At 41.4% G+C, this 25,975-nt stretch overlaps 1 protein-coding gene across 6 annotated transcripts in view; it reads right to left on the minus strand.

The window, feature by feature from the left end:
- The window catches only part of LTBP1 (latent transforming growth factor beta binding protein 1), a 358,939-nt gene that overhangs the window by 254,282 nt on the left and 78,682 nt on the right, over positions 1-25,975 (minus strand). For all 6 annotated transcript variants that reach the window (XM_050951316.1, XM_050951315.1, XM_050951321.1 and 3 more), the window contains exon 4: positions 18,793-18,968. In XM_050951316.1, the coding sequence (XP_050807273.1) occupies positions 18,793-18,968 (176 nt within the window). The remainder of the gene's footprint in view (positions 1-18,792; positions 18,969-25,975) is intronic.

Below are 25,975 nucleotides of genomic sequence, written 5' to 3' on the forward strand. Positions count from 1 at the left end.
CCTAACTCCTGAGGTCTCCACACTGGCAAGGCAAGTAGAGTGCCTGAACTCTGCAGCAGGAGCATCCTGGTAATCCACCTCTACAAGAAGCATAAAGCTTGCTGCACCCTGGCTGAAATGCCCGGACGTCAGTGTGGACGAGGTGTTGCATTACTGAGCTGTGATTGGCCTTTGGAAATGTCTCAGAATCTCGACTGGCCACTCTTCTCATTGTTTTGAAATAGGCTGCCGGCATGAGGATATCCCCTTTCAGAGCTCCATTTCTGACAACCAGCACGCTTATCTGCTCCAGGACAAAGCAAACCATTGGTGTGGAATTCTGCTGTTGTCGGAGGCAGGGGGGAGAAATAGGGGAGTCTGCTGCTGTCTGAACTTGCAAGACAGCATGCTGACACACTCTCAGCCCCCCGCAAAACATTCTCTCTCCTCCCACATACACACAAACACACTCCCTGTCACATTCCATCACCACCCCCATTTGAAAAGCATGTTGCAGCCATTTGCACACTGGGATAGCTACCACAATGCACTTCTCTTTGTGGCGTTGCAAAAGCTGCTAATGTGGCCACGCCAGTGCGCTGGCAGCTGACAGTGTAAACACACAGCAGCATTTCCCTGCTGCGGTCTCCAAACGCTGGTTTAACTCCCAGCGCTCTACATCTGCAAGTGTAGCCAAGCCCTTCTATCTAGTCCTCTCTGAAACAGGACTAAATCAAAGTGCAACAACCACCTGTGAATGTGCGTCACGCGTACAGAGGCATCAGCAAAGATCATGCAGCTGAAGGGCCTAGCCAGGTGAGGGCAGCCTAGGGGAGCCCACAGCCTTGCGCAGCCCTCTGGGGCACATCTCTACACTAGTCCTCCTGCCCCTCTCTGTGCCCCCTGTCCTATCCCCATCCCACCTGCCCCCCTGGGGTCCTGCCCTCTATTTTTCCCCATGCCCTAATGGTCTCACCCTAGCCTTCCTGATTTCTGTCTTTTCCCCCTTGTCCTAGCAAATTTTGCCACCTCATCTGCCCTCTGATCATCTAGGGTCTGTCCCCTTCTCCTATCCTCCTACCCTTTAGAGTCCTGCCCCCCATGTCATCAGTCTCCTTCTCTAGCTTTCTGCCCCATCTGTGCCCGTCCAAATCTCCCTGCCCCATGATCTGCTCCCTGCCCCTTTGTTACTAGCTTTCCCACCCATCTGCCTCCATGTCCTAGTTCCTCCCACTCGATTTATGTCCTACAGCATCCTGAACCTCACACCATCACTCCTCTGTGTCCTGGTCTCTCCTGGGCCCTTGCCCCCATCCATACCCCATGTCCAGAAGCCAGTCCCTCTGGTATTATCCCACCATTGTTCCAGCCATATATTGCATGCTGCCCCTTCCCCTGCCTCATATCGGGCCCCCACCCTCAGCCTGGTGCTCTTGCCCTCTTCCCCTGCACCTTAGGGTTTCCTTCAGATTGACATCCAGAGGAGTTTGCTTGGGATGGGAGGGCCAGAGGCCAATTAGGGGTGGGGCAGATGGAGCCCCATGCCATGAGTCCCAGCATATGGTGCTCTTGAGGCTAGACTGCTGGCTCTCTGGGGTGGAGGACCCCAGTGGGGATCCTTCCAAGACAGTCTGTGCATGGAGAAGCATGCTGCTATATTTGCCACTCTGTCATCCTGAAAGAGGAACTGACCTGGAGGGAGGAGGTGACAGGAGGCCACAAAAGGTCACTCCTGTCTGCATGGGGTATCCCTTTTGAAATGGAGGTGCAGTTTTAAAGGATTCCCAAATACCTTTTTTTACCAGATGGGGGAAGGGGTCATAATACACAGACATTGGTGAAATTAGCAAGCTGAAAAGTATACTTGAAGGTGGCGCCACTACTGAACCATTGCCCTGCCCCCTCTTCCCCGCCCAATCCTCATCCCCTGGTTGCAAAACCTGGCTCCACCATTGTCTTTAGTGCATAAGCTGAGGGATAGATTTACCTTGAGAGAACTCAGCCAACATTACTACCACTTCCTTCGATATTTCTGCTATACAGAGCTAGTTTCAGTTATTTCTGCGTGTCCACAAGACCACTGTCTACAGTGACTGCTGGAAGCATGTGCTAATCAGTGCTAAATAGGTATTGTTTGTTAAGTTATCTTGGGCCAAATTCCCAATGGAGTTGCAAAGGTGCAACTAAGAACAAATTTTCATCTCAAACTGGCATCACATATTCACGCATTCTTAACTTTGTCTTCCTTCTCCTCTGGAAGGTGCTGAGACAGAGTGGTGATGAGCATGTCAGATGTTTAATATATATTAATTGTTTAGTATAGAACTCAAAATGTACTCAGTGCTGTACCATGAACAACAATAAAGACAGTCTCTACCCTGAAGACCTGAAAATCTAGTAGCATCAGAAATGGAGAATAAAAGCCAAACAAAGATATTCCTCCTCCCATTCCATTGTGAACAGTGGGGGTTTGGTTTGTTATATTTTAGTAGGAAAAATGAATGCCCTGAGGAGTGAGGCAGTTAGCGGGGTCTAGGACCAGATGGCCCTGACGGCTGCTTTGGCCATACCTGGCATAGGGTTATAAGGTATAAGAATCCCTCAGGTTAACCTCCTGGGTCACTTTATCTATAATTCTGATCTGTCCAGATCTCTTTCTGGAAAAATTATTATACTTTTTTTTTTTTTTTTGCTTTTATGAGTATGTGGAATATTTCTTTTTATTAACTTGAACTACACACATCCCTCTGAAGTTCACATGGCTATCCTCACAGTTACAGCGTGCTGCAGGCTTCCTAATCATGACGACATTCTATAGTTAAATGGTGACTATTCGGTGCATGAACCTACTCTAAAGGAAGTCAGTGAGAGTTTTGCTATTGATGTCAGAAAGAGCAGGATCAGGCTCTTAAAAACGTTAAGAATGACCATACTGGGTCAGATCAAAGGTCAATTTAGCCCAGTATACTGTCTTCCGAAGTGGTCAATGTCAGATGCCCCAGAGGGAATGAACAGAACAGGTGATCCATCATCAAGTGATCCATGCCCTGTCACCCATTCTCAGCTCTTGTTATGAAGAAGACTGTATCATCCCGTATGTGAAGTTGAGTGACGAATGGGAAGGAGCAAATTATCCACAAATTTAATAAAAATCATGTGTACCTATATATATTTAGAGGGCAGAAAAAGAGTCTCCACTCGCAACTTTTGTTCCTTGATTACATTATAGTACTAATTTTTGTGTGATTTGGAAGGTACCTTTAAATAACCAGTCATTCCATAGGACTGTAGACATTATGATGGGGATGCTAAAGGCAACTTCAAACAGTCTTAACAAGGAAAATATCTGTGCAAAACACAGTAGATAAACTTGAAAGAATTCGGAGACCTCAAGAATGCAACTCTATATTTTCTCTCTTCCTCTCGTTAAAAGTACTCCCACTTAAGCTACAAATTCAATTTTTTTGAACTCTTTAGTTGACCAACTTTTTTTAAATTGCTGACAAAAAAAATGAGAAGGAAATGACTTATTTCCCAAAGTTAGTCTCTCCCAGTTATTGTACCACCCCACGTGGTTTAATTCTTCCCAACGGATTTGTTTTTTCGGCCAAAAGGAAAGCTGACATTGTATAAAAATCTACTGTGGAAGTAAAAAGTTTATTTATACTTTTTGTTTAATAATGACCTATTTAACCGTTAACAATACACAGGGAAAGCACCACTGAGTCATGAACAACAAATCATCCTGTTCATTGGTGAAATTTGTTGATTTGTTAGAGATTAGAACAATTTAAACTACGGCTTTAAAAACTCCCAGAAGATTTTGCCCAGTTCCTCTATCAGTCAGGGTGTGGAAGATCAATTTACATTAGGAGCAAAGGAATTTAGACAAAAAACATTTCAATTTGATGCCCAATGCATAGCCCAGAGTAAGGGTTCCCTTAATCTGCTAATGTGCAAGGTGAGCATACTCTAGGGGGTCCAGGGAACCCTTACTCTGAGCTATGCATTATCTAGTCCTAAACACTACAAGATTCACCTTATTCTCACAGCTGCGCAGCCCCACTCTGCAGGTCAATGTAGGTGAGCATAGCCACCCCCCACATTCCTTTTAGGGTGCCAACCACCCCTGGGGAAATAGGAATGGAGCAGTATCTGAGCACTTCTGAGCACTTCTGTGGCCCTTATGCATTTCAGTCATGGAAAGAAAATCTCCGCCACTCAAACCTTATCTGTGTAAAGACCAGTCATAGCCCTTAGTCTTTTTAATGATAGCCATGAGTGCTGAGCAAAGACTAGAACATTCATGAATTCCAAAAGATTTTCCATAGTTGCATACTAATAGTTTAACAGCACTGATTTAGGGCATCTATTTGCCAAGATAAAATGTTTTCCCTCTTTTTAGATACACTGTTTGACTGCATTTGCATACTCCACATTCAATCCCATTTCCACTAGCTTCGTAGGAATATTTCCAGGAAGCTGTGAGGGTGTGGGGAGGAACAAGGCTGATCACGGAAACTAGACATAGCACCACAGTTTTAGTTCATCCAAGATCTAGATGGCCTTATACTAGACTGTATTATATAAAAAGTACCCACGGGCCTACTATATTATGTAAAGTGTGTGTGTACAATGATCATATATACACGAATATTATGAATAAGAGGGAATAGGGATTTGGGAAACTCTCTTTTAATGAGTTGTGGCCAAACTCATTAAGGCAGGAAACTACAGACCAGTTAGTTTAACTTCTGTGCCAGGGAAGATAATGGAGCAAGTAATTAAAGAAATCATCTGCAAACACTTGGAAGGGGGTAAGGTGATAGGGAATAGCCAGCATGGATTTGTAAAGAACAAATCATGTCAAACCAATCTGATAGCTTTCTTTGATAGGATAACAAGTCTTGTGGATAAGGGAGAAGCGGTGGATGTGGTATACCTAGACTTTAGTAAGGCATTTGATACGGTCTCGCATGATATCCTTATCGATAAACTAGGCAAATACAATTTAGATGAGGCTACTATAAGGTGGGTGCATAACTGGCTGGATAACTGTACTCAGAGAGTAGTTATTAATGGCTCCCAATCCTGTTGGAAAGGTATAACAAGTGGGGTTCCGCAGGGGTCTGTTTTGGGACCAGCTCTGTTCAATATCTTCATCAACAACTTAGATGTTGGCATAGAAAGTACGCTTATTAAGTTTGCAGACGATACCAAACTGGGAGGGATTGCAACTGCTTTGGAGGACAGGATCAAAATTCAAAATGATCTGGACAAATTGGAGAAATGGTCTGAGGTAAACAGGATGAAGTTCAATAAAGATAAATGCAAAGTGCTCCACTTAGGAAGGAACAATCAGTTTCACACATACAGAATGGGAAGAGACTGTCTAGGAAGGAGTATGGTAGAAAGATCTAGGGGTCATAGTGGACCACAAGCTAAATAGGAGTCAACAGTGTGATTCTGTTGCAAAAAAAGCAAATGTGATTCTGGGATGCATTAACAGGTGTGTTGTAAACAAGACACAAGAAGTCATTCTTCCGTTCCACTCTGCGCTGGTTAGGCCGCAACTGGAGTATTGTGTCCAGTTCTGGGCACTGCATTTCAAGAAAGATGTGGAGAAATTGGAGAGGGTCCAGAGAAGAGCAACAAGAATGATTAAAGGTCTTGAGAACATGATCTATGAAGGAAGGCTGAAAGAATTGGGTTTGTTTAGTTTGGAAAAGAGAAGACTGAGAGGGGATATGATAGCAGTTTTCAGGTATCTAAAAGGGTGTCATCAGGAGGAGGGAGAAAACTTGTTCACCTTAGTCTCCAATGATAGAACAAGAAGCAATGGGCTTAAACTGCAGCAAGGGAGATTTAGGTTGGACATTAGGAAAAAGTTCCTGTCAGGGTGGTTAAACACTGGAATAAATTGCCTAGGGAGGTTGTGGAATCTCCGTCTCTGGAGATATTTAAGAGTAGGTTAGATAAATGTCTATCAGGGATGGTCTAGACAGTATTTGGTCCTGCCATGAGGGTAGGGGACTGGACTCGATGACCTCTCGAGGTCCCTTCCAGTCCTAGAGTCTATGAATCTATGAATCTATACACCTCTACAATTATATTGTTGCCATCAACTACTGGTTGCCTTTTTCATACCATTTTTTAAAAACTCTGCCCCTCAATTATTTTTGCCACAGTTCTATTGTCTCATTGTTGCCTTCTTCATTAAGGACTGCCACACCTTTGATATATATTTGTTATTATCTAAAGACCCAATTCTGTCATCCTTACGCAAGCCAATGGGACTACTCACAGAGCAAGGTACTATGTAACAGGAGGGTGACAGAACTGAGGCCTTAATAGCTTCCTTCTCACCATGTTATTCTTAAGTTCAGTGCTGCCATTATTACCTATGCTCCTGTGTTTCTCCAATATTTGCTCATAGTCACCATTATGACAACTCAGGCTACACCTCCACATATAACTCCTTCTACCTCTAGGTCATGCCTTCTGTACTCACCTCCATTAACCTCCCTTTTTTTCCTCACGTGCTTCTTCTCTCCACATCTTTACGTCTCTCTTCATTATTCTGTTCTCATGAGCTCCACTGCCTTCTTTACTTAAATCTCCCCAGCTCCACATATAAGCCCCCCTTTTCACTCTCACAAATTCTCTTCTCAGCTCCACTTCTCCCACTGGGTATGCTGTGGAGCAAGGCTACAAGCCGAGAACAGGCAGACAGCATGCTAAAGCTGCAGATGCTCCTGTCGAGGGAGCCCATTCTTTTCTGATCAAGCTAATCCAGCATCCTTCTGACAGTGTGACACAATGGCTGGCCTGCTCTATATAATTTGGCCATAGTACTAGGTGCTCTGCCTTTCATTTTCCCTCTCCAGTGTGAAGCAGAGTTCTTAGACTTCGTACTTCTGCCCTTGCTCTTTTCTTTATTTTTATTTATTTACTGGTGTCTCTTTCTTCCTTAGTATCGCTGTAATACAAAAGAAAGAGAGGGGAGAGAGTAGGAGAGTTGAGGAGAAGGCTCTGTACTTCTGAGGTGGAGAGAAAAAGATCTTTGGAAAGAGGTTCTCTTCAGACTCTCATAATCAGAGCTGGGGATTCGCAACTCTTTGTCTTCTTGATTCCCATTGGGAACACCACAACAATCCATACCTCATTCCACTGCCATAGGATGGGAGAACAGAGAGGGGTATACAACAACCAACTTGTGTTGATTGCATTAAACAAGCAATCTTACACACGGCATGAAAACATGTCTGGCCCATTTATAAAAAAAGTCTGCGCTTCAGTTCTTGTAGTTAATACTGAATTAAGATAAAATAGAAAGTATACAACATATCTTGGTTAAATAATTCACCATAGCAAAAGTTGTTCTGTCCAACTAATCTTTTTTCATTAACCCAGACAGATTCTGAAAAAGTTCCTTCATTCCACAATGTTAAAGGTTTGATCCTGCCCTTCCCTCCTACACAATGATGAGCATCACTCCTTATACCATAAAAGTAGCTGCTACACATGCAGGCACAAGTGCTGAAGTGGTTTTTCAAGAAATTTGTAACTATATTATACACCTCTGCATCAGAGATCTCTTGTAGATAAAGCATTCCCTCTGAGACTGACACTACTTTTTTGTCTGAATCAGAGGAGCGCACAATAATTATAACTGATTTTGTTCATTTGCGAAAGCGTGTAGCATATGAACGATCATGACTGGGTTAGGAAACTGGGGTCTCTGTCAAAAGGTTTTTATGAATCACCTTTCTTCTTCCTTGTATATTTTACTACCATCAAGCCTCTGTGCAGTATCCTCAAACAGAGGATTTTGGACTATGGCCATTTTTCCAAGTTTAAAACAATGTAAAAACATGCCTAATAGCAGTGTGAGCAATACTGTTATTGTTTCCTGGCAACAAGCTTCGGGGCATTCCAGCAAAAGAGAGCAGCCTAAATAATGAACAGAAGGTTTGTGGTGCCTAACAAAATGGTTTCAATTCTGCTTTGTCATGTTTATCTTGTTTTTTTCAAAAAAATAATCAAATTATACCATAATTCCTCAGGTTAATGTTTGTAGGGGACCCAAATCAGTAAATCCATACTTGGCACCAGATTATCTTTCAGAGCTACAGGACAGAAACCAGCATTATTTATTGGTCATCACAGAGGCAGAGTGGCATTGCTGGTTTTACCCAACATCCCAAATAGGGATTTGCACTGAGGGCTCGAATAAAACATATAAAGATGCAATAAACATCAAGAATGTGTGATCAGTTGTTGAACTCAACAACTTTCCACACGGACTAACATGCAACAGGATTCAGGTGGTCCAAGGATGGATGAAAGCAGATTATTAAGGTCACCATCATCATTATGTCTCTGTGTAAGGGCCTCATCCAAAAGCCACTGACTTAACAGGAAACTTTTCAGAGTTGACAAGAAAGGGTGAATATCAACAGAGGAAAAATACCTTTTTGTAGAGCTAATGAGGCCAATTCAATCAGGGTGGATGTGGCCCATTCCCAACAGTTGACAAGAAGGTGTGAGTATCAATAGAGGGAAAATTACGTTTTTGTAGTGACCCAGCAACTCCCAGTCTTTATTCAGGCCTAAATTGATGGTGTCACGTGTGCAAATTAATTCCAGTTCTGCAGTTTCTCGTTGAAGTCTGTTTCTGAAGGTTTTTTTTGGTTGAAGAATGGACACTTAAGTCTGTTATGGAGTGTCCAAGGAGATTGAAGTGCTCTCCTATTGGTTTTTGAAAGTTACAATTCTTGATGTCTGATCTGTGTCCATTTATTCTTTTAGGTAGAGACAGTCCGGTTTTGGCCAATGTACATGGCAGAGGGGCACTGCTGGCACCCCTTCTTGTCAACTGTTGAGAATGGGCCACATCAACCCTGATTGAATTGGCCTCGTTAGCACTGACCCCTGTACTTGGTAAGGCAACTCCCATCTTTTCATGTGCTGTATATTTATACCTGCCTACTGTATTTTCCACTCCATGCATCTGATGAAGTGGGTTTTAGCCCACGAAAGCTTATGCCCAAATAAATTGGTTAGTCTCTAAGGTGCCACAAGGACTCCTCGTTGTTTTTACCTCAATATGATACTGAATGTAAGGTGTAAACTAAATTGTCCACCATTTCAAGGAAGTAAGTGAAATAAAGAAGAACTGCATATGAGCTTACAAAGCACATTAATGTAACATTATATTTACTGAAAGGAAGCAAGCAACTAAAAAATACTAAGAAAGTCAACAAACTGTAAACAGTGACATATGTGGATGAGCCATCAAAAACAGGTCATCAGGGACATAACTTGTGAATATATTCAGTCCTCTCCATATACTGAATCTCCATTAAAATCATCTCATTTAACACAGAAAAAAGCCCAGAACTGGTTTATGAGTGTAAATTCCCAAAATAAATACGTATGTCACTGACACTGAAATCTTAGTTTCACAGAATATAAAGAGCTGCTTCCAGGCTGTTCTCCCACGGTAATTCTTTGTCATTGACGATACAGTGCAGCCACGGCTGGCCTGGGTCAGCTGGCTTGAGCTGTGAGGCTAAGAATTGCTGTGCAGACATTCGGTCTCCAGCTGCAGCTCAAGCTCGGAGACCATCCATTCTCGCTGGGTCCCAGTGCTTGAGCTCCAGCCCAAGTCCAAATATCTACACAGCAAGTTTTCAGCCCTGGAGCCTGAGTCCAAGTCAGCTGACTCAGGCCACTGAAGGCTTAATCCCTGTGTAGACATAGCCTGTTAGTAACATCACTCAGGCCTGCAAGAGAAAACTATTTTCAATTTTTTATGAGTGAAACAAGACGACTTCTTAGCTACTTACAAAATTCCTATTAATTCTGGGTATTTAAGACTTGTATAACAACAATTCTGATGTTAAGATCCTTGTAATCTTTTTTTTTTCAAAAAATCTGTTGTGACGCTGACCTAGCGAGGGTTAAGCACTGGGTGACCTGGAAGCAACCTTTAAGGACATTTTAGAAGAGTACTGAAATGGTAAATGGAGCCATTCCTTGTAGTTATCAAGTCATGTTAAGTAGACCAGAATCTTTAATATATATGCCTGTATTGTTAGAGAACCAAAGGGTAGATACTAACTGTATTTGCCTACCGTTCATCAATTTCAGCTTCCATATTTTAAAAGGTTCATAGTTGTTCTTCCATTGGGGGGCAGGGTGTTTGCAACTTAAATTAATTTCCATGAAGAGGCAAGCCAAGCTTACAATCTGGATCTGCTGCCATTAGCGAATTCATGATCATGAGGGTTTTTCTGAACATTCAAATTGGCAGTACGTTTTCTTTTTGTGTATGTGTGCAAGTTTTCATTTGCTGACTGAGCTTCAACATTCCTACAAATCTGTGAAAACAGTTTGGTAAGAACAGTAATGAAATTCTAGTAATTCCAGTATATTAAGAGAAGCTCTCAAACTGTGTCTGCAGTGCTTGTATGCTGACTCTGTCCTTATATCCCATTTATCTTTTTGAGTTAATTCTACCTGACATATAACCTAAGTTTAGAGAATCTGGTAAATATATTTTCCTCATATCACATACCATTGTAGATTTTTTCATTTTTGTTATTAAAGATTTAGTATTATTAAAATAATAATTTGCACTTGTACAGATGCATTTATATAATGCTCCAAGGATTTCAAAGAACTTTACAAACATTACTCTTGTATTGTTAAATACTTTAGTAAATTTAAATTAATTTTAATAGTATCTGTAGCCAAAGCAATTTTTTTTTAAATAAAAAAGCAAATGATTATTTACTTAGTTACTGCATAGTTAAACTGATGTTGCTGCAGCCTGGCGTAAAATCTTTGAGGAGAGCTTCTTTAGAAAAGATGTTAAGATGTAGCCCTGTGTGTCTTTTAGGGGAAATGTCTCACTGGTTAAGCCAAGCAAAATGGAAGAATTATTTTGTTATTTATGCAATGTTGTTTTAAAGTGAAATATCAAAAGAGAAGGAAAAAAAGGATATTCAGTCCACTGAGACTTGCTTCTGTTTGAGATTTTCCCCAAAGTCAACACATATTGAATAGCTAAAATAGAATTGCACTATAATGTTTCATCACATATGTCTATCTGTGAAAGCCTTTTTTCATTATTAGAACACCTCTTGTACCCACAACTGTTTTCCCACACTTATCGACAGGCAATAGTGTCATCATGCAATGGAGATAGTGATCCAGTTTCACCTTCTTCCCAACCCCAAAACAAATCTAGCATAAGGCCTGAGGTTTAAATAAGAACTTATCCAAATTAAAATTTCATAGGCATTAAATGTATTGTTATGGCAAAATTTTAACTCAAAGTCTTCTACATTTAACAGAATTCCAAGTCTTGCTATATTTCTCACAATAATAAATAGTCTTTATAATTTAAAAACACAATGCACATAGGTGCCATAAACATGGAACAATTATGTGCAGCAGTAATTAAGAATGATTGTTTTATGATTTTCATATTAATATTCTGATACATGTGCAACCTCTATACAAAGCTACAGGAGATATCTATGCATATTTGAGGGATAACCATCTAATGAAATCATTTTGTGTTTTTCTATTTAATGAATCATTGAAATATTTAAAAGATAATGCAAAAGCCTGTCTAAACTTCAGTTAGATAGAATCTAGAACAGTAGCCAGAATATAACTATTGTTTTGCACTATTGATCAAAGATTTCCAACTGCTATCCCAGAAGTAGGTGCATTTTAACAATGGATGAAGTAATAGCACAGTGCTTATACAGCACAGTGATTGGCATGGAAATAGATTAGATAAGCAAGATGCTGATTCCTGATTAAATATACACCTCTACTCTGATATAACACTGCCCTTGGGAGCCAAAAAAATCTTACTGCGTTATAGGTGAAACCGCATTATATCGAACTTGCTTTGATCTGCCGGAGTGAGCAGCCCCGCCCCCCCAGAGCACTACTTTACTGCGTTAAATCCGAATTCATGTTATATTGAGTGGCATTATATCGGGGTAGAGGTGTAGTTTGCAATTTTAATTAAAGTACAAAGAAGTGACATTAGGAATGATACTCTGAATGTGAAGACAAGTTCTCAAAAGTTAGGAAATGCCAGAATAAAAGCTTGTCCATGCTCCCTCATACACTGACACAGTCTTTAATTACATGATCCCACAGTATTTTTTCCACAGGACCCTTGCCTCAATGAGTTCACAGAATGGACAGGACTTAATTAATCAGGCAGCTGTTCCATATTTATTTTTATCCTCCTCATTCATTGTGTGCCTCCCAAGCCTTGGTTATTTTATATCCTGAACTAAATAAGGATTTTTTTAATTTCTTCATGGGTTTTCCCTATTGAGCTCATCATCACAGTGCAGCGCCTCAAACAAACAAACTAATTTCTCTTCAGAACACCCCTTTTAAGTAGGGAAGTATTAGTATCCCTATTTTACAGATGAGCAACTCTGGCAAACAAAGATTAAGGCAAAAATCTGCAAAAGTATCCACTAACTCTGGAAGTCACAATGACTACATGCCTATTTTGAGAGCAAAGGACTGATATTTTGGAAGCGCTGACCATCCACCACTCCCCTTGATTTCAGCTAGAGACGTAAATGCTCAACCCTTCTGAGAATCTGGTCCGAGCAGTCTCAAATCAGGACCCAGATAACGGGTCATACAATTGAAGGCCATTCCTGGAAAGACTGGGTTATGTCCCTGTAATTGAAGGGTGTTCACTATCTATATTCCATACATGGGTGTACACGGGCGCTATGCACCTGAGTCCGTCCATAACTGTTTCTTAGCAGTGTTCATTGACCCACGTGTCATGCGTCTCCTTCTGCTCTCAGCCAAAGGTGTAAGAAGTAGTGCAGATCAATGCCTCTCCAGTTTCCCTCTTACCATTACAGAATCAAGTTCAAAGCAGAGGGGACGTTGGGGTCCACACATCTCAAAGAACCTCCAATTATAGGTAAAAAACCTCCTCCTCTTCTTCTTCAAGCGATGGGCCCTATTGCACACATTGGTGACTCGTGAGCAGTGATCAGCGCAGACAGTGCATGTGAAGATGCAAATGGAAGTGCAGTCTGCAGTACAGCCTGGTCCATGGCTACATTTGTAGCTGCTGCTTGTGCGATGGCATAGTGTGCCGTGAATGTGTGGACAGATCACCACAGCACTGCTCAAAATATATCGTGTCAGGATACATCGGCCAGTGAGGCTGAAGTGGCGGCCTGCACCCGTACAGAGTGCTTTGTGACACTGTTAGGCAGGAGTATGTTGGATCATTTGTAGCATTCACATATGCACCCCAAGACCCATTTGGAGATTCACTGGGACAAGAGGGCTTTGCCCTTTGGCCTGTCAGTGATAGTCATAAATAGTTTTGGAAATTTGCAAAACAGTCGAGTCCTGTGGAGGTAGAATGCTAGTGTGTGACAGACATCGAGGGAGTGCAAGGCCTTGTCAGTGGAGGTGGTGCATAGCTTGGGGTGGAAAACCATATGGTGGATAGACTGATTGAGGTGGAACTCAGACACCACTTTTGGAAGGAATTTAGGGTGCAGCCACAAGGACACCTTGTCCTTGTAGAATATCATGTGTGTTTGGGGGGGAGGTGTCCGCCATCACAGCTGTGAGTTCACTGACTCATCTGGCCGAAGTAACGGCTACTAAGAACTCCACTTTCATCGAGAGGTGGGAGAGGGAGCATGTTGCCAGTAGTTCAAAGGGTGGCTTTGTGAGGGTGGAGAGAATGAGATTAAGATCCCAAGGGACCATACGCTTCAGCATTGGTGGAAATGTGTTGAGTAAAGTTTTCAATATTTCACTGAAATTATCTTTGTATCTCTCTACTTGTTAAGATTGGTGCCTTAGTTACCATGGGTCATATCCTGGCCCCACTGAAGTCAATGGCAAAATCCCACTGACTTTAGTGTGGCCATAAATCCAACTGGAAAGGACTCAAATGGAACCTAAAACCTCTAAATATAGCCTAAAAAGAGCTTTTCCTTCCAGGAAAGTGTGGGACTCTTATATCATCTTGGGTCTATCTAGAGCTAGGAGTGAGTATTATGTGCATCCCTATGGAAAGCTGAGGACATCCTTTTCCTTCTTAGGCTCAGTTCTCCCCTGTGTCTGAGTTCTGCTCAGTGCAGCACAGGAAGAACAATCAGGCAATTGGTTGTGCTCCCTGATTCTGCATTGGCCCAGTCCCAACAAAAGATTTTGCAACTTTATCAAAAGAAGCAAATGAAAAAAAAAAAAACCTGTGGAAATCTGTCTTGTTTATCCCTCTTTTTTGTACCTTCTAATTTGTCAACGGCATGAATTTGAAGACTGCGTGGCAGATGGTATGTCTAGTAAGTAATTATCACAATAATTTTGCTGACAGTAATGCCAGGAGCAGAGTACATTTTGTTCAGGAGTTACTTCATCATCATTTAAACATTCATGAATTTAAAAGACAACGCAGAGTCCCTCTAGTCTATACTTCTCTGTAGCATTTAATTTATAGAAGCCATCAACCCAGCACTAATATTTACAGAATTCAAGTTCAAACTCAAGCTCGCTAGTGTATATTTATTTAATAGCTGTTTTAAAAGAGTAAAGTTCAATGGAATTTTATGGCAGAAAGTCCTATCTGAATTTCTATAAGTTTTATTTGCTTGCTGGTTTATAAATGGGGAATTTCACAGGTGAGTTTTCTAAGTTGGTGCTAATGTTACCATTGGAATCTCTGAGAATTTTTTATCCCTGGGGATTTTTATGTTCAGGCAAATGACAGTTCATCTGTGAGGATATGAACTTTCCTGGAATCAATGTGCTCTCTGGATATTACCTATTGGCTTGCAGAGAGCTCCCATAAAGCAGGCCATAGACACGGCCTCTCCTCTGGGTCTGATCTAAATATTTGTGGTGTATAGTTCACTCGTACTGGGTGGGATAATGTAACCATCCATTTCAGCTTGGAAGCTATTTCCCTTCACTAGCTATATCAAAACCCATGCTCATGTATTTCAATCCAGCCTCCAAAGATTGTAGAAATCCACTGGATTTTATCAGTCTCTCTATTGGTTTCTTTAAAGGGGAAAGCGTATAAACAAATTCTGCTATGTGCAACTGTAATAACCATTCCATCACACATCATCAATAGGGTTTGAACCATGAACTTTCAGCATCTAGTGCCACCATTTGAGCGACAGGACTAAGTGCATTGGCTAGCAGCAGGAGAAGGGTTTTATCTCAGAAGAAGGATGGAGCACGGCTCAGTCCAGATCCCAGGTCCTGGAGGGGTCAGTAGAGGGGAACCCAGCATTTCATGTCTCACTAAAGTTTAATGTATAAGCAGCATAACCTTGAGAGCTCACTGAATTTTCAAGCTCCATTGGCATGGCATTCATGTAACTCTTCAGCAGAATTTAGAGGATTTTTAAAAAGTTTTAGCATGCTTCCAAATGCAGCAGTAACTACTCAAAAGTCACCTGTTTCATTCTTCGCAGTCTTTAGTAAATCTAGAACACTGAAGGCTCTGGAAGTGGGAGGACAAACCAAACACCTCCATCTCAGAGTTATTAAGGGGTAATGTTCCACCAGGAAATGCTCATAAACTTTTGTGAAAAATTATTCAATATGGTTCATTTTACATCTAAGTGTATCTTATCTATTTTATTGATGTTTGTCACACACAACTGGGCAGATCTGGCCCAAAGGTCAAAATCCAACAACAATGCCCCCTCTACACTCGCTTCTTTAAAGAAGGTGGAGCCCCAGGGCAGCTCCAGGTGCCCCTGTCGGCAAACCTGGGGGAGATGTCACAGGTGCTATACTTGTCCCACAACCCATTCTGCCTACCGGCTTCAGAGTATGTCTTTCTCCTATCTTCTCCCAGTAGTGTTGGTCTGACAGCACAGTACGATTTCAGAAAAGAAACCGATGCTTAAATTTCATGAAATTATTTAACAACATTTACATGGTAGAAGCTGCTTGAGCGGACAGGGTTAGTGCTGGATGCAGTTCAGTCAGAATGTCAAACAATTCCTGGGTGAACCTGTAACCTGGCAGTAGAATTTATCAAGATCAAAAGTAGACCTGCTTCCTGGTGTCAAACTCTAACTTCGAAAGAACAATTTATACCACACAAGAAGGAGATAAGTAATCAACACACAAAATCACGGCCAAAAGATTTACCCTCCCCTCCCACATTTATTGGCTTTCAACCAAAGCAGCAGCCATCTGTGCTTTAAAACTGAATGCAAAAATTACGAGAATTAGTTTTAAACTCACAGCATCATTTGTTTGGCACTCTATTTATTGTTATCTTTGAATTCCTGGTTAGCCCCAGAACATATTTTATCTTATCTTTTTCAAAAGTTATTTAAAGATAGATAGGATTTAAAAGAAAACCTCTATCTACTAGCAGATTTTTTAAATTTAGGTTGAGAGAAAAGCTTGGGTATTTTAACAGTTACTAATCAGACCTCACCTTTCCCTTCTTGCTCAACTGGATGCCACCATATTGTCATCATTACTCCTCCTAGTGGTTTAATTAAGCAGAACTCTTATGAAACATAGTCACTTAACTAAATTGCAGCAGTCATTTATTTTGTATTAAAATATCACATGTTGAAAGACATAGCAGTTTTCTGAGCTCAGAATCCACTGTAATGCCTCTAGAAATTAGAAGCCAAACTAAATCCACAACTCATACAGTTGGTCACATTCTGGATCTGGTGTTGGGATTGGAGAATAGGCAATTGGAAATTATAAATTACTTCATGACAAGTCTTGTCAGGTCATGAAACTTCTTTTAATCAGGCTCCAGAAGTTAATAGAACCAGAGGGTTTCCAGTGGTCTCAAATAGGCCACTCTCTCAGAGATTTGATAGGCCTTTATAATACTCTTTTGTACTTCACCATTAATGAGGTGGCTATTAGGCATCCTCTTTCCTAGCACTGTTCTCACAGGTCACTCTACTTTATGGAAGACCTGCAACAAATGAAGTGAGAGGGAAGACAGCTAGAGTATTGGCAGGGGATTTGCTATTTGCTAGGGCTGCCAGTTGATATTAAGAGGAGATGTAAAGCGTTGCATAGATGAAGTCATTTGTAGAGCACAACAAAAAGTTGTACTGGTCCTATAAAATCCAGGAATTATGCTCCATATTCTTGAGTGCCATTTACTAGCACTTTATCTATTAGCTATTTACACAGATACAAATACAGAACATTCATGTAGCCCAGTGGTTCTCAAACTTTTGTACTAGTGACTCCTTTCACAGAGCAAGCCTCTGTGTGCAACCCTCCCTTATAAATTTTTAAAAAAACTTTTTAACATAATTAACACCATTATTAATGCTAGAGGCAAAGCAGGGTTTGGGGTGGAGGCTGACAGCTTGTGACCCCCCCCAAGTAATAACCTTGCGACCCCCTGAGGGGTCCCAACCCCCAGTTTGAGAACCCCTGGTGTAGCCGTTGCAGAATAATTTTGTTATTTTTAGGCTGTGGCTGCAAAGGAGCCAAATAAACAGTTATTTTCCTACACATCACAGCATCTGAAAAATCTAAGATTTGTTTGGTGCTAATCCTTCCATAATGGTAAAGACCAGCAAGGAAAGACTGGGTCCATTATTGCTGGAGATTAACACCACCTCTCTTAGAGAGGGCAGATTGCCAACTGCCTTGAAGTTCAGCCTTTGCTCTAAGAACCGTCACTTGATATTGCCAATCTGACTGACTATCATACGAGAAAAGGTTAGGGTATGTGGTTCGGTGGGTAGTTTATTTTGTTGTTTTGAATTATTATCTGGTTATGTTAATTTCATTGTTGTTTATTATGTTGCTGGGTGGTTACTCTTGTGTGGCTTGAGATTTTAATTAATTGTCAGTGCACCCAAAACTGTGGATACGCTTTTTGTCTGCATCTAAATATAAATATCTAAACAAACTAAAACGGATTTATAGAGTAGTGAAATAAACAGAGAACTGCATATGGAAGCTATAGTCACAACTTTTCAACTACTCTCACTAGTCTGAGGCTCCTTCTTTCTAAATTCACAGCAGAAACTGTTCCTCTCTACTACAATACATAGCCATTAACACATAATGAAATCAAGTTTAGGCAGAAAAAGTTTGTTGGGAATAGAAGATAAGCACCTTACTTCCTCAAATTGACTGCATGACCTTTTAATGCGCAGAACATTTCTTCGGATCAAGCCAGCAATCACTTTGTAATGCCTAACTCATAATTCATCATAGTCTCCGCCCTTTAAGACAGAGCTTGTCCTTGAGCTGTCCGCATGATGAGACATGAGCCAAGGCAACAAGCTGGGCACCTATACAACCATCCTTTACAAATACAAACTAAAAGCTCTCCTTACTGTGCAAAAGTACATAAACACATAATAAATTAAACATTACAAAAAAGTCAATGATCAGAATGCCAGCTTCTCAAGAAGTGTGTGTTCTGGATATAAGATTGTAGGAAGGGATCTGTCAGTTTATATTGGCTTTACTCTCTGTTATATCTAAATCTAGCAGAGTTCACAGAGCATTTTTTATCTGAAAAGATGACGATGTGGAAATACCATTACACAATTCTAAAGATGAGTCAGGTTCAATGTTTTTTATAAACAGGAAACCATACTTGATGACCATCTCGTTTGTATGAAAATTATCTTGTTTTTTTATTATTTTGACTTACGTTATGACGTGTTAGAGCCATCCAGACATCATACAAAATATCACCAAGATTTGAAACTATGTTTTCTCTATGCTATATGTTTACAGTTTACTCACAACGGAAAGGTGATGCAAGTTGTTCCCGGCCCATTCTTAGAGGCAATGAATCCTCAGCGGATTGTTCTCCTGAAATCACTTTCTTTGCAGGATAATATTTGGGTTTGATCACATATTCTTGTGTCTGGCCATGATGAAGATTCATCATCAAAGTCTGAGATGAAAGGGGTATCATTCTGTTTAAAGGAAACAAAGAGGGGAAATTAATAAATTAACCATGGAAGCAAACACACACACACACCACACACAAAATTATTGATAATGCATCTATACTCATTTTAAGGTCTCAAAATAAAGTTTGGAAAACTTACTGGATAAAAGTATTTGGCTTTGAAACATAGCAACTGAGTTTCAATTCATTCTACCTAGTTATGCTTCTAGCATTCTCCTAGCCTTGTCAGTCCATAGCTCATCATACAAAGGGGATCTATTAAACTTGCAGAGATTGTCTTATGATATTCCTACTAAGCATTGACATCATTTAACAGATTACCAAAAAATATATACGGTTGAGGGGGCAATCTCTCCTCAGAAGTCCAAGTCAGAACTTAATTTTGTTAGAACATAGGAATTTCCAGATTGGATCAGACAAGCAGCAATGCATCTAGGCCATTCTCTTGTTTCCTACAATGGCTTGTACCAAGTACTTCAGCTGAAAATATAAGAAATAATTATATAACTTGCTCATTATGGAAGTTTCTTCCTTGGTCAGTTAGTAGTTGGCTTATGAGCTAAAGCATTTAAGTTTACAATCACTTTACACTAGTCCACTGGCAAAATGAAAGAATTTTAAAGAAATGTATTCAGTGAGCCCTCCTTTTTAATATGGATTAACAGTGAATATCTTTACCATTTAAAAGTGTGTTTTAAAGGAGGTATTTTTATTGTAATTATTACTACCCCTTTTTTGACCTGAGCAACTAGTTAAAGTTCAGGGCCCTAGGGATGTCACAACTGGGAGTAGAAATTGATGATGAAGTCTTGTAAATTCTTTGATGCAATCTTGTATATTTGCAAGGAACATAAAAAGACCTGCCTCTCTGAAGGCAGCAGGAACCAAAAAATGGCCCCAAGCCATTTTAGCCAACACCAGAGCCAGAATCTTACTCTAGGCTTCATCAGGGTCACACCATGCTTACGGGTTGCTACTTGGCTTTCTTCCTGCCTCTGATGAAGTGTTTTCACTTCATTTATTTCTCTCAGGTTGTCAAATGGTTACAATCCCCTTCAGAAGATTTTGCCTTCATCTGTGATCACTGAGTATGAGAGAGGTACACTTCTTTGATCATTGTACCTTAGACTGACCAGCACCTTCCAAATTCTTACCAAGTCTTTGTTTTTTTTAACTGCATAAGGGATCTTGCTCCCTTATTGACTGTACTTTCCCACTCATTTCCTCATTATTACTTATCTTTTCTTTTTGTCCCATATCTGGTACTCAAGTATTTATACTTCTGTTGTAAAGTTCAGCAGATGAATTTCCACATTTCAGCGATGCAGCTCTATAAATTGAGTAGTGCTAAAGATGGATCTTTATCTTGTATCCAATGCTTTTTTGAGCAAGTTCTTCACTATAAGTCAGCGGTCGGCAACCTACGGTACACATGCCAAACATGGCACGCAAGCCGATTTTGAGTAGCATGCAACTGCCTACCGCGGTCCCGGCCCCCAGCCCCCCTGCCCACTGCTCTCCCTTGTGGGGGCAAGAGGCAGAAGCTTGGTCCTGCAGCAGCCAAGCTTCCCCCCTCCCTGGCTTCTTCCCCCAGCATGGTGCTTTCCTGCCCCTCCTCCACTTCTTCCCTGCGCCGATCAGCTAATGGCCCTTGCGAGGGGGAGAGGGAGGAGTGGCAGCGTGCACACAGCTCCACAGAGGATGCAGAGAGAGGTAGGAATGGAGCCTTGGGGAAGGGGGTGGAACAGGGCATATCCCTTCCAGACCCCTGCCATGAGCCGAGCACCCCAGCCCTCTGCCCTGACCCCTGAACCCCCCCACACACACACCCAGCCTTCTGCCTACACCCCTCACACCCCCCATCCCTCTCCTCTGACCCTTGAACCCCCCCACACCCAGCCTTCTGCCCTGCACCCCCCCCCCACAGCCCTCTGCTCTGAGCCCTCAACCCCCCCACACACACAGAGCATTCTGCCCTGCACCCCTCACATTCCCCAGCCCTCTGCCCTGACCCCTGAGACACCCCCTCCCCAAGTCTGGGGTCCCAGCTGCAGGCCCTGCTCAGCCCGCTGCCGGCCTAGGTGAACAGAACCCCAGGCTGGCAGCGAGCTGAGCAGGCTAGTGGCGTAAGAGCAGCATTTTAATTTAATTTTAAATGAAGCTTCTTAAACATTTTGAAAACCTTCTTTACTTTACATACAACAATAGTTTAGTTATATAATATAGATATAGAAAGAGACCTTCTAAAAACATTAAAATGTATTACTGGCACGCGAAACCTTAAATTAGAGTGAATAAATGAAGACTCGACACACCACTTCTGAAAGGTTGCCGACCCGTTATACATACTCCACATTCAGTTAATCCATTGGCTTGAATATATGTCGGATTAGATGAATGCCCAGAAATTCCCTATTTTTGAACTGTGGTCTGTTGTCCATTATTACTATTTTTCAAATTCCATGACATGCAAATACAGATTTAATGTGCCTGTGGAACTGTTGCTGCTGTGGTATCTTCAAGCATGACTATTTCTGAGAAAGTGGTCAAGTAGGTCCATTATAACCAGGTGATTATGTCTTCAAGGTTAAACATGTCAATTCCTACTTTTTCCCATTGAGCTGCAAGATTTTTATGGAATATAACTAGCTCTTTCTGCTGAGAATCTCTGTACTTCTGACATTCCAACCTCCATTTCTTCAATGTCAATATTTATCTGTGGTCTGAACACAACTTCTCTAGCTCTCCTTTTTTTATTTGGCCATTCCTAGGTCCCCTTCATGTATTCGTTCCAATGTTTTCCTTCACATCACTGTGGGAACCACAGTCTGGATCCCGTTCAAGAGGACTCCTGAGATCACCGAAAGCTCATTTTTATAGTGGGAACAGAAGTTGGGAAGTATTGATTTTGTCTCCACCTTTACTTATCACTTATACCACTGCCTGCAGCATTTCATCTTTAGCTGCTTCTGTCTCCAATTCATGTCATATACCTGGAGATACAGCGTGACACTTATCATATTCACATGTATGTTCACTGATTGATCCAGATATCAGGTTGTGTATTGTCAGATGGAGCACATGCTCTTGAGGGTGTGTTTAACCATTACTAAGTGGCATCCAGGTAGGAACTCCAGGCTGAAATCATACTTCTGTATTTATAAAAGTAGTTAGTGCATCCTTGGTGTTGCTTCTCCAAGTCCCTTCTTCTGTATTGCAATCAGTGATTTATGATCAGTTTCTGCACTGAAGCTACAACCAGACAGAAAGTTGTGAAATCTTGTACAACCATATCCCAGACCTAGTGTCACTTTTTCAATTAGTGTAAACATTTTCTCTATGGCTGTCACAGCCCTACATGCATGTGACACTGACAGCTAATCAGTTCCATTACATTGTAATAGTACTGTTCCCAACGCTCCGTTGAAGGCAGCTGTGGATAATTTGATGTCTTTCAGTGGCTCAAAAATGCCCTTGTGAAGCAGCTGTCTTAGGTGAGTTTTGAGAACTGTACAGTTAGGTATGAATTTGCTGATACAATTCAACATGCCTAAAGCCTTTTAATTCCCTTTTTATCTTCAGGTTTCCGCATGTTCAGTTTTGCATGACTCTTTGATTCATCAGGTAAGAGTCCTTTGGAGGTCATTCTTTATCCCAACTATGTTATTTTGAAACTGACGTTTGACCTTTTTATTTTAAGGTTATTACCTCTTGCAATCTCTCTTCAGTCATCACAGATGTTCAGTGTTTGCAGTGTTGTTGTAGTCATGCTGGACCCAGGATATTAGTGAAAGAAGGTGGGGGTGGTAATATCTTTTATTGGACCAACTTCTGCTGGTCAAAGAGACAAGCTTTCAAACTGAACAGAGCTTTTAAGAAGTTGGTCCAATAAAAGAAATTAGCTAACCCACCTTTGTCTCTCCCAAATGGCCAATGGCAGTATTGCCCCAAATTAGGTCATCATCAACGTACACTTTCACATCTGCTAGACTGTCCACCCTCTGGATCACTGTACAGTGAAATACTTCTGGAGTCTTAGAAGTTATTGGGAGGCACTCATTTCCTGTGATTAAATCTTCATAAGATGCCATTAATACTTTCATATCTGGTTCTGTGTTGTCTGACTCACTCTTGTATACATCCTCTTAACAAGACTAAGCACCTCAAGCATGTGTAAACCCAAGACTGGTTGCTTGCCTTTGTGTACCACCACAAATTCTTGTTTTATCAATTTCCCTTTATCTTTAACTGTTGATGTGCACTCTCCCAATATTGGAACTGTTGCTCCATTATAGCCTTTCACAGACACTTTTGCCTCTTCCACTTTTATGCGCTCCTTACGTCTCTCTATTTCAGTTTCTGTTATTATGTTTACTTGTGCCCCAATGTCTATCTTGTATGTCATATATGTGCCATTTGTTCACATTTTAATTAGTCCATCTTTTGCATTTTCAGCCTCCTCTGTTGTGCTTAAAATAACTCTTGTTCTTCACTTGAGGAAACCTTTCTGCAATTAATACATATAATTTTTTGCTTTCTCTGCACCTTTCAGCATAATGGCTGGGTTTATAACTATTTCTACATATTTGCCAGAATGCAGGGCATTTCCTATACTCATGATGGTTGCCACATTCCTGGAATTGTTTCCTGCTTTCCAGGTTTTGGTCTTTGGCCAATTTAATTTCTGTTAGCTAAACCAGGAAGGGAAAAGTTATCGTACTCACAGTCAAATGCTCTATGCCTTTCTCTACACTTTTTAGTTGTGTTTTTTTGCTGCTTGGAAAATACATATTGCCCTTTCTAGTGTCAAATCCATCTCCCTTAGTAACCATTCACAGACATTTTTATTGTTATACCCTAGGACAATCTGGTCTTTAATCAGAGAATTTTAATATTCCATATTCATACGACTGACTTTTTAGTTTTAAGTCTGTAACAAACTCCTCTGTTGCTTTTCTTTCATTCTGTGTTCTCATCCAGAACAGCTCTCTCTCTCTCTCAGGTAACATTTTACTAGGAACACCATGATCCTCAAAACATTTTCATTATTTCTGCAAAGCTTTCCTCTCTTTCCCCATCACCTCTGTATGGAATGCACTGTGTACATTTAGGGATTCCGCACCTCTCACCACTAAGGGAAGAGCAATCTTTTGCTCATCCTCCAGTTTATTTGCCTCATGGCCTTCATATCCAGCTCAAATCGCTGTATTCAGCATTTCCCCCGATTCTCAGTGCTGGTGGGGCAGTTACATGGGCTCTGTAGCAGCCATTTCAATGTTACCTCTCTCTGGATCTTCCTGCATGCTGTGCCTTCCACTTCTGACAACACACAGTATCTTAGCCCTGATCTACATTATGAACTTATGTCAGTATAAGTACGTTACTCAAGGCTGTAAAAAATCCACACCCCGAGTGGTGAAGTTATACCGATCTAATCCCCCAATGTAAACAGCGCTATGTTGCTGGGAGGGCTTCTCCCATCAACATAGCTACCACCTCTCAGGGAGGCGGATATCTCCACTGAGTGGAGTGGAGGTAGCATCTTCACACTAAGCACTACGGTGCTGTAAATGTAGACATGCCCTTTACTGTCAGGATAAACCTTTTATTATGACTATAACAGGTAACAACTTTCTACCACTGTGTAGCTGCAGCCTGCAACTGCCCTTTCCTTGGCTTGTTTCTGCCCCAGCAGAAAGCATGTACCAGAAAGCCAAAGACTGAATAAACAGTGTACAAGAAGTGTGACAACTGTACACTTCCTAGAAGGCTTATATCACATAAGGACCATTCAGAGAGGTTTGAAGGGAGACTCCTTGAGCTGCAGGACTATATTAGAGGTCCCAGCTGGAAGTTGGTTCTCTAACAGGTGGTTAAGCGAGCAATAGCCATTTGAGAAACTTCTGTACCATGGACAGAGGGGAAACCAAATGTGACAGTACAGTTGGATGGCAACATGAGACTGCTATGAAGTGAATCTTATTGCAGCTGAACAACATGCTGGCTTGTTTTAAGTGTAACTAAAAGTCTTGGATCTTCAGTTGCAAAGCCTGGACCTGGTATGTCCCCATATCAAGAACAGCAAAGAATCCTGTGGCACCTTATAGACTAACAGACGTTTTGGAGCATGAGCTTTCGTGGGTGAATACCCACTTCCTCGTTCTGAGGAAGTGGGTATTCACCCACGAAAGCTCATGCTCCAAAACGTCTGTTAGTCTATAAGGTGCCACAGGATTCTTTGCTGCTTTTACAGATCCAGACTAACACGGCTACCCTCTGATACATATCAAGAACGTCTTCCATTCAGATTAGTATGTCCTTCTGGTAGATGTTTTCCTTCTCTGATTCAGGATTTCCTGGATGTGTTGGGAGTGTCTCTAGCCATGGTACTTAACCAGCCAACAGTCATACTGTCAGGTGCAGTGACTCTAGGTCAGGATGGAGTATCTGGCTGTGGTGCTGTGAGACAAGTCTAGGCGCATAAGAGGCTGATGGGACATCTGCAGCAGCTCTATCAGACAAAATTGTCCCTGCCAGAGCGGTGAGAATGATCATGGCTTTGCCTCTTTTGATCTTGGAAATCATCCTGAGAATTAGTGAAACTGGTAGAAAGGCAGAGAGTAGGCCTCTGTTTCAAGGCAAAAAGAAAGCATCTGGTAACAGTCCTGGACTCAAGCCTCCTCTAGAAGAGTAGCTCTGACACTTGACTTTGTCCTCACAAATGATGGAACACTGATTCTACAACAGATCTGTGCGATGACCATTTGTGATTGGCCATTGATTGCCCACACAGGAAATCCACTAGGCTGCTGCTGACTCTCAGAAGATGAAGAATGAGCAGAATTTGACAGCATCCGGGCAGGGGGATGAGGAGCAGGCACCTAAGTAGGTGTAGATGTGAATTCCCTGTCTTCTCAGGTGGGCCATTACCACTACTAGGCATTTCAGAAAGACCAACAGTACTGTGGAGAGTTTGAGTGCAAGTATCTTGCAGTGGTAATGCTTTGACCA

This window comes from Gopherus flavomarginatus, chromosome 4 (assembly GCF_025201925.1).
Source record: "Gopherus flavomarginatus isolate rGopFla2 chromosome 4, rGopFla2.mat.asm, whole genome shotgun sequence".
NCBI lineage: Eukaryota > Metazoa > Chordata > Testudines > Testudinidae > Gopherus > Gopherus flavomarginatus.